The sequence below is a fragment of the Cyclospora cayetanensis genome, unplaced genomic scaffold (assembly GCF_002999335.1).
Source record: "Cyclospora cayetanensis isolate NF1_C8 unplaced genomic scaffold, CcayRef3 CcayRef3_contig_44, whole genome shotgun sequence".
In the NCBI taxonomy this organism is placed as follows: Eukaryota; Apicomplexa; class Conoidasida; order Eucoccidiorida; family Eimeriidae; genus Cyclospora; species Cyclospora cayetanensis.
This window is the reverse complement of record NW_020312414.1, coordinates 133,296-153,604: the sequence shown is the minus strand read 5'-3', so window position 1 is coordinate 153,604 and position 20,309 is coordinate 133,296. Positions and strand designations below refer to the sequence as shown.

The following is a 20,309-nucleotide window of genomic DNA, read 5'->3' as shown; positions in this document are numbered from 1 at the left end:
CAGCGGCCAGTTTTTTATTGAGCTAATAGACTTCGCAATAAGAGTTGCGAACAAAACCAATAAGTCAAGTTTTGGTCCAATAAAACTAGTGTACTAGAATCTGCCGAAGCGTAGCCTAGCCAGCTCAATATACGGTCTCATGCGGGGAAGGCACAGCCACTCATATGGGTAAATGCTGGCTGCATGTCGCCCTACCAATCGTTTGAAGGCATTCCGCCAGCACCGACAGCTTCATATTGCATGATCACGATTGTGGGACGAAACAAGGAGAGGCCTACATGGTGGAACAATGGACGATTGGAAAGGGATGACCTCAGAAGAGGCCAGCTCCAAACTTTTCCTAAGTGTAGCGAGCACCGCTGGCCTGCTGCTATAAGAACGAATAACAGCCTTGCAGAAAGACTATTACGCTAAAATTTACAGTGAGGAGTGTGTAAACCTCAGGATGTACCTTACGCGTCAAAGGCGTAGACTGCATCAAACGCAGCTTCCCCCAGACTTCATGAGGGATTCTTGAAGAGATGCAGATTATGGAACCCACAGAGAAGGCAACTGCACACTCTGCTGACCGTACGCTTGCAGCGATGCCCCTAGATGCGGGAGTCCACTATTTTGGATGTTTTTTCTCGGTAAGCTTCAGAGTGTTGGCTCTATCAGGAGGCATACCCCACATGTCGGTCCTATCCGTGAGAAGCCTACGAATTGCAATCACTATCGAGCGAAGAAAGCTACAAAGAGCAAGGATTCTAACCGCCATGCTCAGACTCTCTAAATGTCTGACGCTTCCGAATCTCGCGCCGGGTGTCTTCCTCCTTCTTTGTGTTTACTCGGGCTGCAGGGGCCTTCGGCTGGATCTGCAAATCCGACGCGCCATAAAAAATCACATAATACAGTGCTATAATGCAACCAGCTACCCTCAAAATCAACGTACTTCAATAAGCCGTCCAGAAAAAGGGAACGTCGAATTTGTCTGTTCGTGTGTGTAAGTGTAAGCGTGTATTTTAGATGCGATGCTTACTTGAAAGGTAACTCTTGCCCTAGCAGACCCAGCCTGATTCCTACACACAATAACATAAGTCCTTCTCGGAACTCGCAGGGGACGCGCCACATCGCTGGCATCTTCTCCAACGTAGACGCTGCTGCGTTCAGCAACGGGGCGTAGAACTTCTGGTCGCACAAGACACAAGGCATCCTTTGACACTGGGGGGCCGAGAAATTTGCAACACACAGCATCTCACGCCGTACGATAGCCTCGGTGTACACATGTAAAAAATGTGCTTCGGGGAAGGTTTCTAATTTGGTGTTGGCCTCCGCTTAACGAAACAAGCAGTGAAGCTAGCTGTGCACTGCACTGCCTCAAATTGGCCTCAGCAGCAGCAGCGTCGCGGGTGTTCAGACTAAAATAAAAGCCCAATTACGATGGGTGAGCGGCGTGCGCACTGATTGTGGGGTCCTGGGCCTTTGTGAAATCGGATATTAGCTGCGAGCTTGAATCGCCCTCGTCCTTCATGGGAATGATGCCTTCAATGATTCCTGCGGTGATTTCGAGCAGCACTGTGCGAGGCGGCTATGAGGCATCCCCACCTAAGCGGTGTATTTATTTAGTCAGCGAGAATGACACTGCGCGCGGAGAAGATACCGCCCCTTCCCGCGTGCGTTTTCTGGGCTAAACTCCGCAGACTACGGATGCAACGAGCAGCAAGCCAGCAGTAGGGAGGCGGCTGCGGGGCCACACTTGACACAAAGGGCGAATCCCTTGCAGCACGCTGACGCACCTGTGTGCCTATTAAAGACCATTCCAGTTTGATGGGGGAGTCTGGGAGTAATAGACCAGCGCAATTGAGCTCTGTCCACGCGACCTGACACAGCTGGCTCCAGGCGAACGTAAGAACCAGGGGTAAAGGTAACACACGGACGCGGATCTTCAAGGTCAGGCCGATATCGACGAGGGACGATGTAGCGTAGCTGCATCCAGCGAGGCACGACACAAAACGGCCAACGCACACAGAGAGAAAGCCAGATGTGCAGGTTGTGCTACAGCAATATCTGTGGTGTCAACAAGAGACCAGATAAGCTGCGACATGCAACGCAGCATGCTGCCTTCCAAGCAATCAATAAAGGCGCACGCCACACCCAGACTCAAGTGCCTCGATGTCAGTATGCTTCATATACTCCATGGGCATGCTGCGCGCAACAACACGGGCCCACACCTTTAGAGGCTTCCCTTCCTTTGTTGAGGGCTCCGGCTTATAGGCTTCCTGCAATTCCTCAACTTGTTCTTTTGCCCGGGACAGCTTATCTCCCATGATAGACTCAATATGCTGTTTCATGCGCTGCTCAACTTCTTCAGCCTCTTGAGAAGCGCCAGACTGCAACCCTACTGCACCAAGCACCGCCAGCATGGACTGCACTGCAGTGCTGACACCACTCTTGAGACTCTGAGAAAAATACACATAGAAACTGCGTAGAACTCTCAGGGTAGCCTAGATCTGATACCCCAAAGCGCCATTAAGAAGGCATGATCTATGTGCAGCTGCGAGGAGTGCAGACGTTGGAAGGCCTCGGTGCAACCGCCCATTGTAGCATATGCAAGGACCTGCGGCTTGCGACACTAGCAGTCCTCCATCATGAACCAGCGACAAATAACTTTATTTAGCAGAATGACCTCAAGGCGTCAATCAGTCCAAAGAGATTGAGCCTTTATCTACCGCAGGCCTACCTCGAAGCTCGAAAAGGCCAAGCCAAGGAATCCGAAGAACGCCAAAAGACCCACTGTGGTGAGGCAAAGAACGAGCAGCATTCTGTCCAGAGAGAGGCCTACTTCTTGCAGTACGAGCAGCGGCATGAATCTGCCGAAAAGCACTTCAAATCCGCTGAGCAGTTCCCCTAGGGAGAGGTTCAAGTCATGGTTGATATCCATGAGGTCAAACATGCGCTTGATGTCTTGCTCGGGCATCTGGATCCTCATTTTTTGAATTACATCCCTAAGCATTCCAAAGGTCATGCCCTCAACTGAGAGCGAGCTAAGAATCGAGCCAACGTCCTCTGGCCGTATCAATCCGAATCGGTTCGTTCGGCGCTCCAAGGCCTTCAGCACTCGCTCCAGCCGTGATTCAGGCACTTCAAGTTGTAGCGAAAGCGTCAGCAGCACGCGAATAGCCTCTGGCCATAATCCAGTCATCAAGAGCCTGAAGCGTAAGTACATAGGAGAGCAAAGATCTCGCTTTAAATTTACTCGGAAGCCCAAGGGTGAGGCAGACACACACACATACATACATATACACACACACATACATACATATACACACACACATACACACACATACATACACATACACACACACACTTTGCTGTGGCCTGCGAACACCACCACTTGGCTAGCTGCAGCAATGCAGGAAGCGCGTTGCGGCGACAATCATTACCGCGGCAGTTTCTTGCGGAGGCAGTCGATGCTGACAACTCTGCCTTTCGTGGGGTCCATTCCGAGAGTATCCATTTCCAATCGGAGGTACTTGGTGCGAATGCTTCCCTCTAACAGTCCAGCTGGCAAAAAGTCTGTCACATCCATGGGGTCTTTGGGAAGTTCGTCCCATAGAGCCCTTGCTGCCTGCGGCATTGCAGAATGTGAAAACACCGCTATCCGTCTGCCTTTTTTGTCCTGCTGCTCACTACTACCTGCCACTCGCCTGTACATCCCTTCCCTTCGCCAGGACCAGAAGCGAGCCAGAAGTTTCGTACCAAGTGAAGGAGACGCAGCTTACCCGATCAGGTATGGCAATGTCCAGCTGTCGCAGAATTCTTCTGAAAATGACAAACGTTACCAGGCCCTTAAACCCCACAATACTTGACACAGGATCTCGATTGAGGAACGGCTTTCCGAGCGCAGTGAAGGGCTGCAAGTAGACCCTGGTGATGCCCAGCTTGACGTCTCTCTCGGGCAAGAACTGCTGAATCTCGTCGTAAGTGTCAAAGGAAATCATGATCCACAGCATGCGCGAGTGTCTGTGCCCGACGCTCAGACCCAGCTTCATGGCCACACGGTGAAACATTTCAAAGGACACCATGCGCATGCCCTGAATCAGAAACACCTTCTCGCAATGCACTGCACTCTAAAGCACGTTTCGGGGGGCAGGCGCCCCTACCGAGGGAAAAGCACAACAGCTAGTCTTCGTGCTGATATTTCACGCAAAAAGCAGCTTAACGGCACCCAATTCCAGCGGGCTGCATGCATGCATGGATGCATGCATGTCGCACCTCTTCCATGGCGTCGAGGGCTAGGTCCCCGGGAACTGCCTGTAAATCCTCGCCTTCGACTCCCCTCAGCGCACTCTCTCTGGAGACTGTGCTCAGCTGCGTGATGCCTTCCTTAGGCCCCGCCTTACGGCCTCTAAGACGATCCCTGCCCCTTCGCAACTCGGAAATCTGCGGCTGGAACAGCTTGTGGATTTCTTTGACGAACTCAACCATCTGACTTTTCCCCATATACCCCGGGCAGGAAGCAGTCAGCCTGTCGAAAGCCTTAAACATCTCAGGAGTCCAGCCAGGGTCGTGCCGGAAAGACGTCCAGTCGATAAATTCGCTGACTGTCTCACCTGCAAAAACGCAGTAGCGGCAGCGACCACGAGCGCCCCAGGGTGCCATATCATCCACACTTCTGGCGACACATGCTGCGGCCTCTAAGCATGCAAAGGAGGGTATTTGTATATTCGCGGTAAACACGAAGCTGCTGCATGTCGTGTGTATGCATCTTGCGTAAGTCAACAAGGGCGAGGCGACTCGTGTAAGGTGCTTCCAGTGCCCCTCTAACAGAGTCCACGACAGTCGAGGCAGTGTGTGTGTGGACTGCGTGCGACAGCTGGGTATTTGTGTCTCACTGGAGGCTTGAATGTCGCAAACGGCAGAATCCTTTCGGATGCCCAGCTTCTCTAAAGCGCCAACCGCGTGCCCTCGTTCATGGACATAGACGGACCCTATTTTCAGCTGCTGAAGGCAGCCAACGACTCCGGAGAAGTTCAGGCGGTTGTCTGTAAGGAGCTGGATAGCCTCATCGACCAAGTCTAGTGGCAAAAAACCAGAATGATTCCCCAACTGGTGAAACACGCTGCGAGTCCGTTCCAGGTTGCTTTCCAGCCGCCGCTTTTGACGATCTTCTGCCCCCTGAACTCCTGTGGCAAAAGGCACATACACACACACACACACACATACACACATACACCCACACACACAGGTCCATCACCTTGCGCGTTGACACCCCTCCATGAACCGAAGGGCTAAAAACAGGACGATCCCGCAGCCGAGAACTTCCGCCTGCCCGCTAGAGCCAGCGTTTCCATTTCCCTACCTAGAGAACTTCGATCTTCGTGCCGCAAGTCAAACTCGTGGTCTCGCATGCCGTCCACATCCACAGCACCCCCAGGAAGGTCGTCAATAGAAAGGTTGTTGCCTAGCAGCTGAACTAGGAACTGGAAGCCTGCGAGCCGACACGCATGCGTTTTGGGGGAACTTGCTAGTAGGTTCAATCTATGTCACCTAGAACGGATAGCTGAAACGCCGCAATCTAAGAAGGCAGTGCACAGCAGTGCGTTCCTGCTGCTGCATTCGGGCGGCGTTGGGGGATGTAGGGTTGATACGGCAGCAGTCTTCGACGACAATGGCCATAAAACTTCTTTAACTAAAAGGGAAGGGTCTCCACACGCACACGGCAGCCAAAGGTATCTCTCCGCAATGTACTTGAGGACCTGGACTACGTGTGTGGTCGAATTCATCCGCTGCAGACGGCCACCGAGCTGTTTGTCGATTGCATCAACAACAAGCTTGAGACATGCAAGTTCCTTCGGCTGGATAATCTTCATCTGCGCGCACGAAAGGATGCGAAGTGACCCGGCAGTCCCGCAAGGGGCGGCGTTCAAGTTTCATGCTCATCAGAAATTCACGCATTGGCACTTGGAAAATATCCGGAGGGGGGGGAAGGGCAGAAAGATGTCGCACCTCGCGAATCGCTGCCCCTTCTACAATGAGTTCTAGGTCTTCTTCTTGCACTTGGCCTCTCTCAAGAACCTGGATGTCTACAAGCGTCTTCATGATAAGGTGAACTTGCAGTTGCTGCTGCTGGGATCCCTGTGCCTTGGCTATCAGCGCCAAAGTTTCCCTTATTTCGAAGTCGTTTTCAATCCTGTAGCGCTGCAGTGATCGCATGAGCTGGTTTGCCGTCTTCGGGGGTAGGTTGGTTAGGGCTTCTTGGTTCGAAGGGTGCACCTCGGACCGTGAAAGCTCCAAGCTGCTGTTCAAGAGGCGAGAGGCCTTCATCGACACCTTCTGCGGCATAATGTTATCAAAGTAGTCTTGAATTCCGCTACGGACATTGAGCGTGTCGAACATTTGAGCATGCACCAAGCGAAATTGTCTGGTGAGTTCTTGGTAAAACTCCACTTGAATGACCTTCAACAGAGTCACGAAGCGGTCTTCCTGTGGGCAGAAAGCAGTGCCAAGCATGCACGCAGCTTCGATTGGGGCTGAGGTGGCTGTCTTTATTTAGAAGCAGGGGAAAAGCAAGGAGGTTGCGCAGGAGTGCCTTGCCCTATGCGCGGCTGACACGCTGCAGTAGCGTCAAAAAAAATCGCCATGTGCCATGTCCACTCGGAGTGAGCGCCTCTTCCGCAGACATGAAGATAAAGGCTCGCTCCCTCCAACATACCTTCTTCGCACCGAAAGGATCCTCTGCCGCAAGGCCACCAGCAGCAGAGCAAAAGACAGAGCCACCTCGCGACAGTCTCATGCCTGGAATGGATATCCCAAGGACTGCTTCCTTGCCAAAGACTGGCGAGAGCAGGAGAAGATGCGTCTCGAGCGTCTTGGCCGCTAAGTAGGGAACCGAGGAAATAAGCTCGTCAATTGCTCTGCATCAAATTGGAGAAGAAAGAACGCATGCTTACATACATACGATTCGCACGAAGGTGTGTGAGGTCTTTCTTCAAGTACAAAGGGGGGTTGAAGGCGGGGGTAGGTAGGTGTGCAACGGCAAGAAACACTCGAACCCTCCTCCTCTCTGACAGCCCTAGATTACATCCCCTCGCAACGCACTGTCCGCGATTTTCTTGCGTGACGAAGTTATAAATGAAGCGGAGCTTGCGCGCATTGATCTTGGACTTGAGTTCAAATTCGATGCGCTCTTCCTCGGTGTTTATTTCGGCCTTTGTTTCTCCACCTTCGTCATCAACTTCCTGCATGAAATAAGGCCCCGCAGTCGTAGAAGTCTCTCGCTTGCGTTGTTGCATCAAAGTGAGGCGTGCTGCGCCGCAGTATGTAAAGCCTCAGGAGAGACGACCCTACATTGGGTATGTCGTCGTCCTCTTCATCTGTAGTCTCCTCAACGTCTGAGGGTTCGCTAGCAGAGAGTTCGAGACTCTCATCACTTAGCCGATCGAGATCTTCCATATCCATTTCGTCACCCTCTCCAGGCCGCAGCGTAGGGAAAAGCAGCTCAAAATCACGGTCCAAGTCGCCTGACGTCAGGACAGAATAACGCGGCAGACATGGAAAGGTGGGTTCGCTTCACCTGGATTATTGCGAAACGCGATGCTAAGGGTGCAAGCGTTTTGTAAAGGCCTGGAATGCGGCGAAGTGGAACCGAAAAGGCGCGACTGCGGATTCAAGAGGAATATCGCTTGCCAACATATACCGGATTGGAGGGTGTATATCTTGACGAGGTCATGGAGTGAAATTCCAACGGCGGGATCGATGCTCGTGTTGACGGCATCATTGAAGTACTCGCACAACTGCTCCCACTGACTCTGCGTGTGCAAGCAAGCAGGAGGCCCTTTGCTGCTCTTTGTGCTGTGAAACAAATACGTGCCCCGTATGCAGATGATGCCGACCCCCTTTTGGCTGCAAAAACGTTTTCGCCCGTACCAAGTCTGCATCGCTTCCCTTAACGCGTTGGAGCAAGGAAAAATAGTTCTTCGCCGACAAGTGATCCTTGTGGGCCTCCACAAACTTGTCAAAGATCAGCTGAACCTTGAGCAGCTCATCGAGCTCTTCGGCCGGAGGATACTTAGGCACTGCAATAATCGCTTGATTGTATGTCGTGTTGGGAGGCGGCGACGTATCCACCTTGTACCTACAGTCGCACCGTTCATGCCAATTTTAAGGCCACCTTTCTTGCCTTCAGACAGCACGTGGAGCTGGCGAGAAAGCCGCCTTCGCGGATTTGAGGCCCAACGGGGTGCACAGCAAAACGGCTACCTACCGCTTTGCGGTGTGACTGCGAGAACACCCCCAGGGAATGACCTCTGCAAGGCGTGTGGAGCTTGGCTTACCCATAGCGCGGTCCATACTTCACGCCATCCTTTAAAAGCGCAGTATCCCATCCCGTCAGCATGTCATCCACCCGTTCACTATGGCGTTCGACTTCCGCGCAGGTGGCAAAGCGTGCTGCAAAGGCAGTCCTCATCGCAGAACGCTGCTAATCTACGCTTCCTGCTGTAGTGCTGTATACATAGACGCGTTTAGATACAGTGCGATCGAGCATCAAACGCGCTTTCGGCCGATACGCTTTGCGCTACACAGGTTTTTCGGCGGCAGGAGCGAAGGGGGACAGACACGTCTGCAGGGTTGCTGCAGCTGGCTCATTACTAGCGCAAAAACTCCTTTGAACTACCTCCTTCGGGAAGATTCAGTATTGTTTGAAGGCCGCAGGCAGCGCCGTTCGCGTCTATGGAGAAGGCGTTGTCGAAGGGCGCCATCACCTTCTCGTAGACGTAGGTAGCCAGCTGTATATACACACATTCGCAGAGCAGGAGGAAACTTACGCGCTTTTTAGAGTCGCCTGTTTACCCGGCTGTGGATCGTGAGTTTGGGCACGAAGAAGAAAAGTGTGCTTGGAGTGTAGGTGGCCTTGTGTGCTAATATTGAGACCTTAGCATTTCAAAGATTCTGTACTAGAGGAGCCTGTGCCTGTCTAGATTCGCTTTTGCACGAATACCATGAGCCAACGTGCTGCCCTTTTACCTTTTCTTTCTTTCGCTTCATGCCAGCTGAACCAAAATGCTTGAAAGAATCACCGGAGCGACTCGAAAAGGAGTCGGACTCCTCGTGCATGTACCCCAGCTGATACTCTCTGCGCATGCGCATGCGCGCCTCCTGATAAACCAGCAGCCGCCCGCACACTGGGCCAGTGCTGTGCAGCACGAGCCTAGACCATCACCTTGCATACAGTGCTAAGAAACCTAGCACGTGCTCGATCGATAGAACAACGCTTACTCGGAGCTCGTCCCTTATCTTGTCTCTGTAGGAAATGAGGGTCTCGTCCGCCACGAGCTGCTCTTTCCCCGTGTATGTTATGTTTGTGTGTGCAAACCAGTGGTCGAGAGCCAGTGACAAAAGCAACTGCATGTTTTCCTCTATGTATCTGATAACTGACTCCTGAAGATGCATACACATTGTTACAAGAGGAAATACGAAAGTAACGAGACGTGTGCTCCAATTCTCTGCCTTCCCCCGTGGTGCTGCATTCTACTGCCTCGCTGGCGTGGCTGCAAAACAGCCAGATGCGGCCCCCGACAAGAAAAATCTGAAGAAACGTCAGAAGGAACGCCCTGAAAGCTCACCCTCGACGAAACAAAGTTGCTCCACAGGAAGAAAATTACAAACGTCACCGATCCGAACATTGCAGCATAAGGCAAGAACGAATCGGAGTTCACCAAGGCCCCTAGAAGGAACCACAGAATAAAGGAAGATGCTGCTAGCGTCACAGAGAATAAGGCCATGGTGAGGAATGCCCGACCCAGCAAGTCGACTTTCAGCATCAAGCGCGGTTGTTCATCCCTCAGGAAGGCACTGGAAACGCATCACAAGACAAAGCCTCAGTCAACCGATCCACAGCGCTCCTTGGTCATGCAGCACACAGCAAGCGACATGCATCGAACCAACACACGGCCATGGTGCGGAGTCTAATGGCTGCTATATGATCGTTGCTTACTTGAAGAAGATGGCAACAGTCATCACCAAAACATGCAGAGAAGCCAAACTAACGATTGCGATCCCCCACGGCTCAAGCTTAAAAATGGAGTTCCACGAAGGGTCGAAGATGATATCTGGAAGAAACCACGTGCCTCCTGTAGAAGACCTATCGGTCTCTACTTCCTGTGCGACACAGAGAATCCCAATGTGGAGGGGAAGGAAATATACGCGTGCTGCAGACCAAGCCAGCATGCGGCTTTGCATTATGCAATGAGCAAAACGTTCACGACTGCTGGGAAAGGCAAAGTACACAGTTTCCAAGCAACCCGAATGGCCCAAAACTCCTGAAGAAGAGAAGAGGCTGTCTGAAGACTTTGCATGCGATAGGGTGTCCCTTACCGCCAAGGAATGACAGTCATACAAATACACCCAGACAAGCAAAAGTGGAAATCCGTATCCCGCTGCCAACTGCAGGCAGACGAGAAAAAAGTTGAGAATGTTGGGAAGCACGATAAATTCCGCAGTGCGACTGCTCATAAGCCTAGGAAGCTCCTTCAGTATCGACCCCCATCCCTTTTTGTTCAGCCTGCCGACACCGCGCGCTCGGGTGATGGCAGCCCCCATGAGCTGAATGGCCTTTTGCATGATGACATTGTTGTAGCAGAGGCCAGTGTTCAGCAAAGATATATCGGGAGACCGAGTCCACCAATTCACGTCTTGTGTGATTTCAACATTTTCGATGATCCGAACAAGGCGAGAGACAGACCTGTAGAATCCCACAGAAGAACGAGAGAAGTGTTCGGTACACTTCTGTGGCTGGAGGCTAGGACGCCTTTCCCAAGTGCCTTACCCACTTCACAAGAGTGCCGTACATATTAATGATCTGCAAGCGACACTGCTCACGTACTTGTATACGACCACTTGTTTTTCTTGCATGTTGGAAGCCTGCACGCCCTTTTCTTCATCCGTCTTCGCCAGCATGACCAACTTGGACTGCGTGCTCACCACGCACTGGCCAGGGCAGTGCACGGCTTCTGCGTAGGGCTCAGTCGCGAAGGGAGGCCTCAAGTCAGGACATATTTTTAGCATTATCTCTTGAACAGAAAAGCCGGCCTCCACCAGCTTGGCTTCGGAAACATGCTGAAGCAGGGAGGGCATTGAACAGACAACGCGTGGCGGCAAAATGCAGCTCACACCACGTGTCATGAAAGAATGTTTTGCCGTAAACCCTAAGCCCGTGCAGAATCGTCGCGCTCCCCTGACAGCAGCCCCCTTCCTCCCCGTTCTGCCCCCACGCTGCCCTCCACTGGTGAGAAGCTGCTTTGCTTGTCTGACACCTCGCCACTGAAAGTTCATGAAAGCCCCAGTACAGAAGCCGTACCTCCATCTCGAGTCCATGGGATCTGCAGAAGCAGGCGTACAGAAGCTCCAGCTCGCAGAGTGGCGTGGGCTTCACAACGTAGAAAGCATTTGACTGGCAAACTGCTTCCTCAAGCGTTGTTAAGGACCCTATCTCCGTCTCAAACATGGCGATGTACACCAGTTGGCATGTTTCTTTGTGCTGAAGGAAGGCACACGAGATGCGAACGGCCGGTATAACACAAAGCGCTCGGGAGGCCCGTATAAGGCTCATGAGCACACTAGAATAGCATGCGGCTTCGCAATTTCGGGAGTTTCAGTGCTTTTTTGGCAAGTTGCAAGTTTTCGCTGCGTCTGCTCCCTAAGCTAGAAAGCCGGGAAAATTGCATGAAGAAGCAAAGAATGCACTGCTGGCCGGCATGAGAGCAAAAATGTGACATTCAACAATTCCTCTGCCAGAGAACCTGCATATTCAAGAAACTTTTTTGACTGAAAATGGCCACATATTTGCTAATCAGTTATTGCAGCAATCAAAGAGAGATGCCCTCCGACCAAACGCACCCGGAACTGTGTATCAACGTGCCAAGCGTAGCTGCCGGTGTTGGGAATAGCGCGTCCCCAGTGTAGAGGATATACAAAAGCATCTGTAGTGTGATCGAAAAGCCCCAAAAATACATGATCTGGTCGCAAAGGCGAGTCTGCCCACTGCCACTGGACAAACAGGTCTGCGCCTTGAAGCACAGGACGCCCTGGCAAGTCTCGAACGAAATGCGGAGACACTTCCTTCATGGTGATTCCTCCAATTCGGCTCTTTCGGCCTTCGGAAAAAGCGACGGAGCTTCTGGGGGCCCTGCTGGCAGCTGATAGGAGTGTGAGATCACCGGGAGACGACTGCGGTGGAAGAAGTGGTGCTGCATGCGCACACGAACATGCATATCAGTGTTTGTTTTTGTTTTGTTAGGTCAGAGAAAGGGTTCACATGCTGCCCTCTGTGTCTTCGCACGCCGCGTGTTATACCCACAACGTGTATCTAGAGCCTCCCGTAGCCAGTGCAGTAGCCAATGCAACTCTTGCATCAGACTGCCTACCGCGCAAAGAGTCGGTGTCGAGGGGCACCACAACGCTGCGTCTGGATCTTCCCAGAACGGTTCTGCTACTTTGTGACAATTGCGAAGGGTCTACACCGACAGCAGGCTCTGCGTAGGATTGGGAATGCTCCTCCATAAGGCCGAGTTGTGTCAGTATATCTTCGGTGTTGCCTTCTACTTTGCCAAAACGCGCACGTCGAGAGGGTGCCGCCTCTGTAGATACGAGACAGCACAGAGCACATAGGGGCGAACATGCCGCTGCGCAATGGCTTGAAGGCTAAAGCTGCCCAATGAGACATTTGTCCCTGCTTTTTTGAATCGCGTGGTGCCAAAGGAGTGCCACAAGGGAAGCAGAAATTTCAAACAGACACTTTTCCCGTTGCAATGATCCAGCGTGCCTCGACAAATAGAGTGCAAGCGGGGCTGCTGCTGTACATCCAAGGGCCGTCCCTGCTTCGAAATCGTACCGTGCATTGGTTCTTCTTGTATTCGAGCCGTGGTTCTCGCCGCCAGAGCTGCACCCATTGGCTGAAAGTCGGTCTTTTTACGAGCACGCCGCCTCTGGTAACCGGGGGCCTCTTGCTCTTCTTCCTTGTCCTCATGCCTGCATCCCAGCACAGCCATGTTTTGGTGCCTTCTTAGCCCCCGCCGCAGAGGACGCGGGATGTAAGGGCTCACGCATGCAGATCCTGCGAGGCGTACCTGATGTAAGAACGGATGTTTTTAATGTCGAGACTGCATTCCAAACGCCCCCAGGGGCCTCTTCCGTCAACATGCTCTAGGCCAACACGGAAACGACTGTGTCGCCCAGAGCACTGCGCGTCGGGGGAGCTTCCTGATTGCGGGAGGACACACACGATGCTTCCTGCCGGCGGACTTAATTATACACGGGAAAGCGACGGGCAGCCCCCATAACTGCACCCTGGAGGGGCTGGGTAGGCACGCGGAAAGAGCACAATGCATGTCTTCGCGTCAGGAGCAAGTACCGCTGGAGGCAGCCGCCAGCCACGCTTCTCTCGCTAATTGCGATCATGGAGGCCACAGCAAAGACGAGCACATACCGCTCAGCACATGGTCCCGCATGGCGTCCTTCACGATATGATAGAGGTCTTCGAAGCGGATTACGCCATACGCGAGCACCTGGCCCGTTCCTTCATCCGACACTTCAAATCCAATCACGTGCTGTGCTATGCGATCGCGATTCAGGCGAAACGATTGGCCTGGACACGTGAGGAAGGCATAAGCCTGTGCAAATGGCAAGGCAACACAGCAATCGACTGAAAGATCCTTTTGCACCCGCCCCCAAGCCCCGGAACTGCTGATGGCAGGAGTGTCTAAATGTATGCATCCACTTGCATGCATGCCCAGGAGACTCGTCTGGTAGCCCGACCTGTCTGTCCGCTTCGTGGAGCTGCGAAGGGTTGACGAGCGTCGGCTTTCCTCGAAACGAGACATCCGCATACACCTTGCGTCCTGTGCGCATTGCAACCTCGCGGGCCTGATGCCACAGCAGGTCCCCGGATACACATGCAGACACCGCGTTAAAAAGCGAAGATGCCGAGGCATGCATTCGCTTTTAGAAATTTCTTCTCCAGAAATACAGAGGTGCGCATGCCGTGTCTCAAAAGCCCTCCTTGTAAGTAGCGGGGGTCCAAAGCGAAGGTGTCGAAGGCCGCTGCGCAGGTGCAACTGTGATTGCGGGGTATGTGTCTGCAGAAAAAACTATTTATATATGTATACGTTTATGGATTGCCATGTCCTGGACTGCAACAAAGCGCTTACAGAGTGTGACTTGTGCCCAAAGTGTGCAGCCACTACAAACTGGCACTCGGCTTGCAGCAGTGAGTCCGTGAGGCTTGTGAAGAGTCGCGACTGAGTGCCGTGGAATGGATCTGAGCGGTGTCTGTGCGCAAAATATACACACACACATACACACACGTAGGGCCGAGGCATACTTTGCGACAAGGGGCAAGTGCTTCAACTCAGTCTGTCTGGCGTCCCGCATGCAGCCATGTCAAGGAGGACTGCTAGGCAGGGAGGGTCAGAGTCTGTGGGAGGAGATGCAGCGCGTGCAGGGGCTGTTCAGAGCGGCACATTATGGGTAAACTAACCTTCCTATCGAGTAGCTCGTTTGCTCTGGACGAGGCACGGCGAACATGTGAAGCTGGAGATCTTCTAGGGCAACTGGAATCGAAAAGTGGCTGGCCGTTCTCGCGAACTTTCTCAGGAAGATGTCTAGGGAGGAAACCCGAGTAGGGATACACTTGCTGAGGGCTAGCAAGGGGTAATCTGTAAAGGAAAGATGCGGCCCTAGCATGAACTCCGCTGACCAGCGACTCTGATCAATGAGGCGTCCCTGGGCATTAAAGAAGATCAGCCGAACGCGATACTTCCTGTGCATCTTCAGCTCATAATGTTGAGCCGTTTCGAGATGAACGGATCCTGGGTGGCGGGACGGAAGAAAGAACTCTTTTTGATTGAGACCAAACTGGTGCACGGTTTCAATCCGTGTCGTGTTCAGATACACATATATTTCTGCCTTGCTGCACTCGACGGCCTTTGCGCGGTCGTTAGCTGCCTCAGCCCACGCTGCGGCAGAAGGTTTTAGGTGTACTCCCATCCACGCCGCAGGCTGAGAGCAGTCCCCCGTAGACCATCTTAGCAAAACGCCGTGCGCTGGATAGGCTACAGGCACAGCCATCAAGTTCCAGCCTCCATCTTGAGCAGCATGAAGGGCCGCTGTGTATGCAACCACCAGGCACACACACACATACACACGCACACATACACATGCACACATACACACGCACATATACACACGCACACATACACACACATACGCCTCTTTGCGTGAAAAGAAGACTCCATAGACCCTATAAGGCGTCCTCCTCCTTGCAGAGCTGCCCACCCGAAAGGAGCTTCTTTATATTCCGCATATTTTTAGCAGTAAGGCGACAGGGCTTTGTGCAGACCTCACACGGAAAAAATCGCGCGGACTTAGTGATAACAGGAACGAGAAAGCCAAGGCCAAAGAAACGGGAGCAGTGTGTGTGGCTCACATGGCAACTCATGGTCAAGGCGGTGACTCGCAGCCTTCAGCACGATCGCCTCCGTATGCGCTTTCCGCAATCGTGGCATCAGCGTGCGAAACCACACGTATACAGAGCCACAGGCCAGCGCTAAGGCAGCCACGATGCTAATGGTGATGGCGACCACAAAGGACCAGGTGTCTCGTAGCCTGCATGCCACGCACAGCAAGCAACACCCGCGAATGCCTTCCTGCAAGCCTGACTGGATCTCTCCAGCGCAAAAATACGCTACTATGGCCCCTGCAAGTACGCCAGAATAGCCTCAAACGTCGAACGCCTTCTCCGCATGCGCGCTTTGCAAGTGCCGCATGTGCAGGGTGCTGCAACACCAGCATGCGGAACTGCCCCTCATGAAGTAGGGCGTCTCATATAGCACACGAATGCGCACGGCAGGCACCAGCGAATGCACGGGCTGTTTGAGGGCCTCCTGTGTAAGAGAGGCACTTTGTAGCGGGACCGGCATATGGGGCAGCACTTACGAGACATTGACCTTGAGGAGAGCATCGTTCTGAACAGAGAAGCGCACTTGCTGCGCAGCGGTGTGTCGGCTCCACACAAATAAGGTGCTTTGTGTACGGGCTTCGGCCAGCACTTCCCACAACACCAGAAAGGCGTCTTCCACAATATCCTCCTTACACTGCCCTGGACCCTTGACTAGCCCAACGTATTCGCCAGCAGAAGAGGGAAGGTCTGTAGAGTTTGCCTCGGAGAGGCGGCGAAGCTGCGCTCCACAAAGGACAAGCAGCGCACAATCCAGCGTCCCTCAGCCTCCAACGTAGATTGAAGCATTACCGTGCTTTACAGCTCTACCTGCAAGCCACGCAACCTTGCAGAGTGTTCAGTGACTCAAGCGCTCACTTCCAGCGTCGAGGATCCCCCAGGACCAGCTCCGCCTCCTGCTACAGTTGGTGGAGTTATAGCTGCTGCGCTCAGATTACTAGCGGCCTTCAAAACACCTGTAAGGAGACCGTTGTCAGGTTCGCCTTCACCCCTTTGTGGTTGACTTGCTTTGTGGTCTTGGCCTCCTGGAGCCTCCTCACTCGTCTCAGAGGTTTCACCCCCCTCATCGCTAATAGTCCTCTCCAGAAATCTGTCCTGACGCTTGCTTATGGAGGTAGAGGTCTCCTTCGGCACGAAAAAGTTCACGAGCGACTGCAGCAGCGACTCCTCAGAAGATGTGACGATGTCTGGGAGTGTGTCGTCTTCCTCGTCAATGTGCACGCGGCAGAAAAGGCCGCGCGTCTGGAGTGGCAGGTGCAGAATACGGGGTTGCAACATGCCCCCCGACAAGACTACAAACCAATACACAGACCTTAGGTAGGCGTTGCTGCTGAGGACTCGCCAGTTTCCCGGGTGGGAGATCCCTGCATGGTCGACAAGTATGATCCACGGCGCGGCAGGGTCTTCCTTAAGCCATTGGAGCGCACTTTGCACGCGGAGAAGGGAGTAAGGATCGAGGTGCGGCTTGCTCTGCTGATATCGGCCTGCCCACGTGTGCATTGGCCACTCAGTGTCTTCCTTGGATCCTCTGGAAGTCGCGTAAACCGATGCCTGCTCCGCGTCGACGTCGATCTTAATGCTCATGAGCCCCGCAAAGAGGGAGGACACATCCGCCGGCTGGAGCAAGGCTTTAGCAGAGCTCAATCCCCTGTTGCTTTCTGAGACGGCGACACTGACGCTCCCTGTAGCCCTGAAGAGGCTGGCGGCGGCCGTGTCGGCTCCCATGGAAAGGCTCAGCGGGTAGAGTGAAACGATGTGTACCTCGGCGGTACGGGAGACGATGGAGATAGGGGCGTTACTATAGGCTGAAGCTGGACCATCAAGCTCTAAATAGAGGTGTCCTGCGCCAAGCACAAACTTGGCTGCCCTAGACTCGACTGAACTGAGTCGCATATACGCGTGGAAGGCGTCCACTGAGATGGAAGCGGCTCGTACAGGCACACTGGCGTCCACTCGAACATAGCGGTCTGCTGGCGCGAAAATCATGTTGAGGCTGCCGAAAGAGAAGTCCTTTGCCAAGTAAAACTCGGTCGAGCATTTATACCAAGGGTCGAAGTTCGTCATGTGCAGCAGAACATGCAGGTGGCCCTCCGGCCCTGTGCGGAACACTGGCACGCCCGCCTGGCTTGGAATCCTGTAGTGCATCCACGACCGAATTCGAATGAAGCTTTTGGCTCCTTCTGCTTGCAGGAAGGTTACTCCGCAGTTTTTGAGGTTCAGCACGACGTCCGCATGCGGCTGCAGCGGCATTTCTCCAACGTAGACTGCCTTGCGCCACCAGTGGAATGCAGCGCTGCATGTCACAGCCAGAAGCGCCAACAAGCCCAGCAAGCTAAACATGGTGCTTCCACCTTTGACGCAATTTTGGGGGATCCCCGGAACCTGTGGCACGTTGCGCATGAAGTCTGTGCCCAGCTGGCCGTGCGAGGGCGTTGGACTGTCCGGAGAGCCGTCAAGAAACGTCTGTTGGCCCTCTTCAGCCCCTGAAACTCTCGTGATATCGGGATTCTCTTCAGTTCTGCCTGTCAAAGGGGGAGAAGCAGAGGTCCGTCTACGGCTGGCTGGGGCCCCTACTATTCCTGAGCCGACAAAGGCACGGAGTTCGCTCGAGTCTTTACATGCGGAGTAGCGGGACTCTGCAGGCGTATCCACTTCTAGCAAGGAGACTGCGTGATCCTTGCTTTCTCCGCGGGAGGTTGTTTCGCGGATGGCTGCCTCAGCTGCGTCCCTTGAGGGTGGACATCGGGGGTCAGCCGCGGCATGCGGGAAGTCTCTCGAAATGATGTCGATGTCTTCATCGTCTTCAGCGTATACTTGGCGCAGCGGAGTGTATGCGCGTCCCCTCGTGACGCGATCGGCCCGAAGGCCAGTCAGATCGTCTTGCATTGGCCTAGCACTGCTGGCGGTGGTACGAAGCAGTGGGGCCGTACTGGTGGCTAGCGGGCGCTGATCATTGAAACCAAAAAAACAAAAGTCGCATTACAGCTGAAGAAGCGATTGTTGATTCTGCTGTCGGAGCTAATGCTGCTGGGACCGCGCCTTGGGAGGCCGGGAAATCCCAAAGCTAGTGCTCCCCCTGAACCGCAGCCGGAAGGAGGAGCTGGAAAATCCGTACGAAGCTATGACTACGTCTTTCTCCAAGATGGCGTTAAAGGGAGCCCACAAGGGAAGCTGCTAAGGGCGTTAAGAGAGTTTTCCGCTAGAATTTCAAGGGAAATCGCCTCATGTGCAAAGTAGCTGGTCAGGTCGCCGTGCAGAGGCAAAAACACAAACGGAGCAGGAAAGGAGGGCGTCCGTATAGCTTCAAAGCGGGCATAGTGAGGCCAACTTCCAGCTTGGGGCTTAGATTCTACTTTTTAGGCTCCTGGAGAAAAAGAGAGACGATCGCCGCACTGGTATATAGCGCGCTGCCGACACGTCTTAACAACCGTCAATGCGAGAGCGCTCTAAAGGGGGCCACACCCACTCTGTAACTTGAGGCGTAAGCACGCCAACCTCGGAGTCTTAAAAGAATTATAGGCTAGTTGTTCCCCCAGAGAGGCACATGCTGCTCGTACCCAATGGTTGTGGCTTCTAAGGGAAAGACCCGCAGACTGAGACAGGGAGTCCCATGGCGAGGCCCTAGGCCTTAGGCAGCACCCCCGTGGCTGCTGTGCATCAGGAGAGTACGCAGCAACTTAAGGTCTGAACACCACAGAAAGCTTTTAAAAGGAATTAACATCGTAGAAGAAAGTATGAAAAGCCTTGCGAGTACCTTCACGGTCGTAGTGCCCACTCCGGCTCCCTGCTGCTAGACCTCGTCTTGCCTGTCTTCTGCCCTTACCAGCACACACCCGCCTGCACTCATCTCATCCCACTCGCATCCAGTTGAATTATCTAGACACTCCAAAAATTAACAAATGAGCGCATTTTATTCAACGTACTGATACTGCAATTCAGAGCTGGGGCTTTGGTATAACACCCCTTGCAGTGGTCGGCAGCAGTAAAAGGTGTGTCAGGGCTCGACTGTTGGTCACAATTTTCTCCAGACCCCAAATACGCCTTTTTGTACTCCTTGACTCTCTAGTGTGTGCTTCAGACTAGCAGTGATCACCTTTAACAAATGAAAACAAATTGAAGCGTCTTTGAGTGCATTGGAGTAGTACGCATGTATCCCATCGTCAGAATACGGCTCTAGGGCTCAACAAAACAAAGTGTCTTAGAGTACCTTTGTAACTCGTTACCTCAAAGATATACTGACATGATGGAGGACTCAATAGGGCTCGAGGCAAACCTGCAGCGAGGTGCCTGCTCCCACATATACCGCAGCACAATGCCTTGCTGGCTTACTAGAACCGTTAGGACATCTGCCTTTCTTAGCAGATCCTAATGCTCCTGATAGCAGCTGAGATTAGTGGCTGTGTTGAATACTTGGTGGTATCTTGCCCAGTCTCCAAAGCTCGTCACACTTTTGTAATGCTTCCTCCTTTCCTGCTTGCTACTTGTTCTGGGCTAAGCAGCACTTAGGCACCTAGTACACAAAGCATATTTACTTAAATTACCAGAGAATGCGATTATTGGTTTGTCTGCTTCTATATCTGTTTACTGTAGACTACTGTTAGCTGGATACAAAAAGACGCAGTCTGCTGTGCGTTTGAGCTAGATGCGGTGTGCAACTGGCTGTGAATGCTCGTAGTGCTTATAGGAGAAGCTACGCGCATCCCAGGTCTCTCTATCTTTCAATATTGAAAACTTTGAGAAGAATGGGCAGAGGTAAGAGGGAGCCCTTCGAGGGAAAAACACCTAATGGCTGTTTACAAGGGCTGTACTGAGTCGG

General features: G+C 53.0%; 1 protein-coding gene across 1 annotated transcript; it reads right to left on the bottom strand.

Annotated features, from left to right (window-relative positions):
- Positions 1 to 746: 746 nt before the first annotated feature.
- Positions 747 to 17,908, bottom strand: LOC113146614. Its single transcript, XM_026334539.1, is given in 37 exon segments — positions 747 to 854; positions 1,019 to 1,167; positions 1,441 to 1,533; positions 1,776 to 1,965; positions 2,211 to 2,438; positions 2,720 to 3,188; positions 3,423 to 3,607; positions 3,762 to 4,073; positions 4,255 to 4,592; positions 4,875 to 5,165; positions 5,342 to 5,470; positions 5,699 to 5,852; positions 5,989 to 6,465; positions 6,695 to 6,896; positions 7,081 to 7,250; positions 7,252 to 7,502; positions 7,679 to 7,790; positions 7,909 to 8,116; positions 8,316 to 8,430; positions 8,657 to 8,768; positions 9,259 to 9,420; positions 9,606 to 9,834; positions 9,977 to 10,140; positions 10,357 to 10,723; positions 10,865 to 11,097; positions 11,339 to 11,518; positions 11,878 to 12,227; positions 12,405 to 12,617; positions 12,872 to 13,008; positions 13,107 to 13,239; positions 13,466 to 13,649; positions 13,795 to 13,902; positions 14,187 to 14,307; positions 14,516 to 15,143; positions 15,464 to 15,642; positions 15,973 to 16,214; positions 16,352 to 17,908. Coding segments are annotated over 37 exon segments (9,465 nt in total). The 5' UTR covers positions 17,894 to 17,908.
- Positions 17,909 to 20,309: the final 2,401 nt, after the last annotated feature.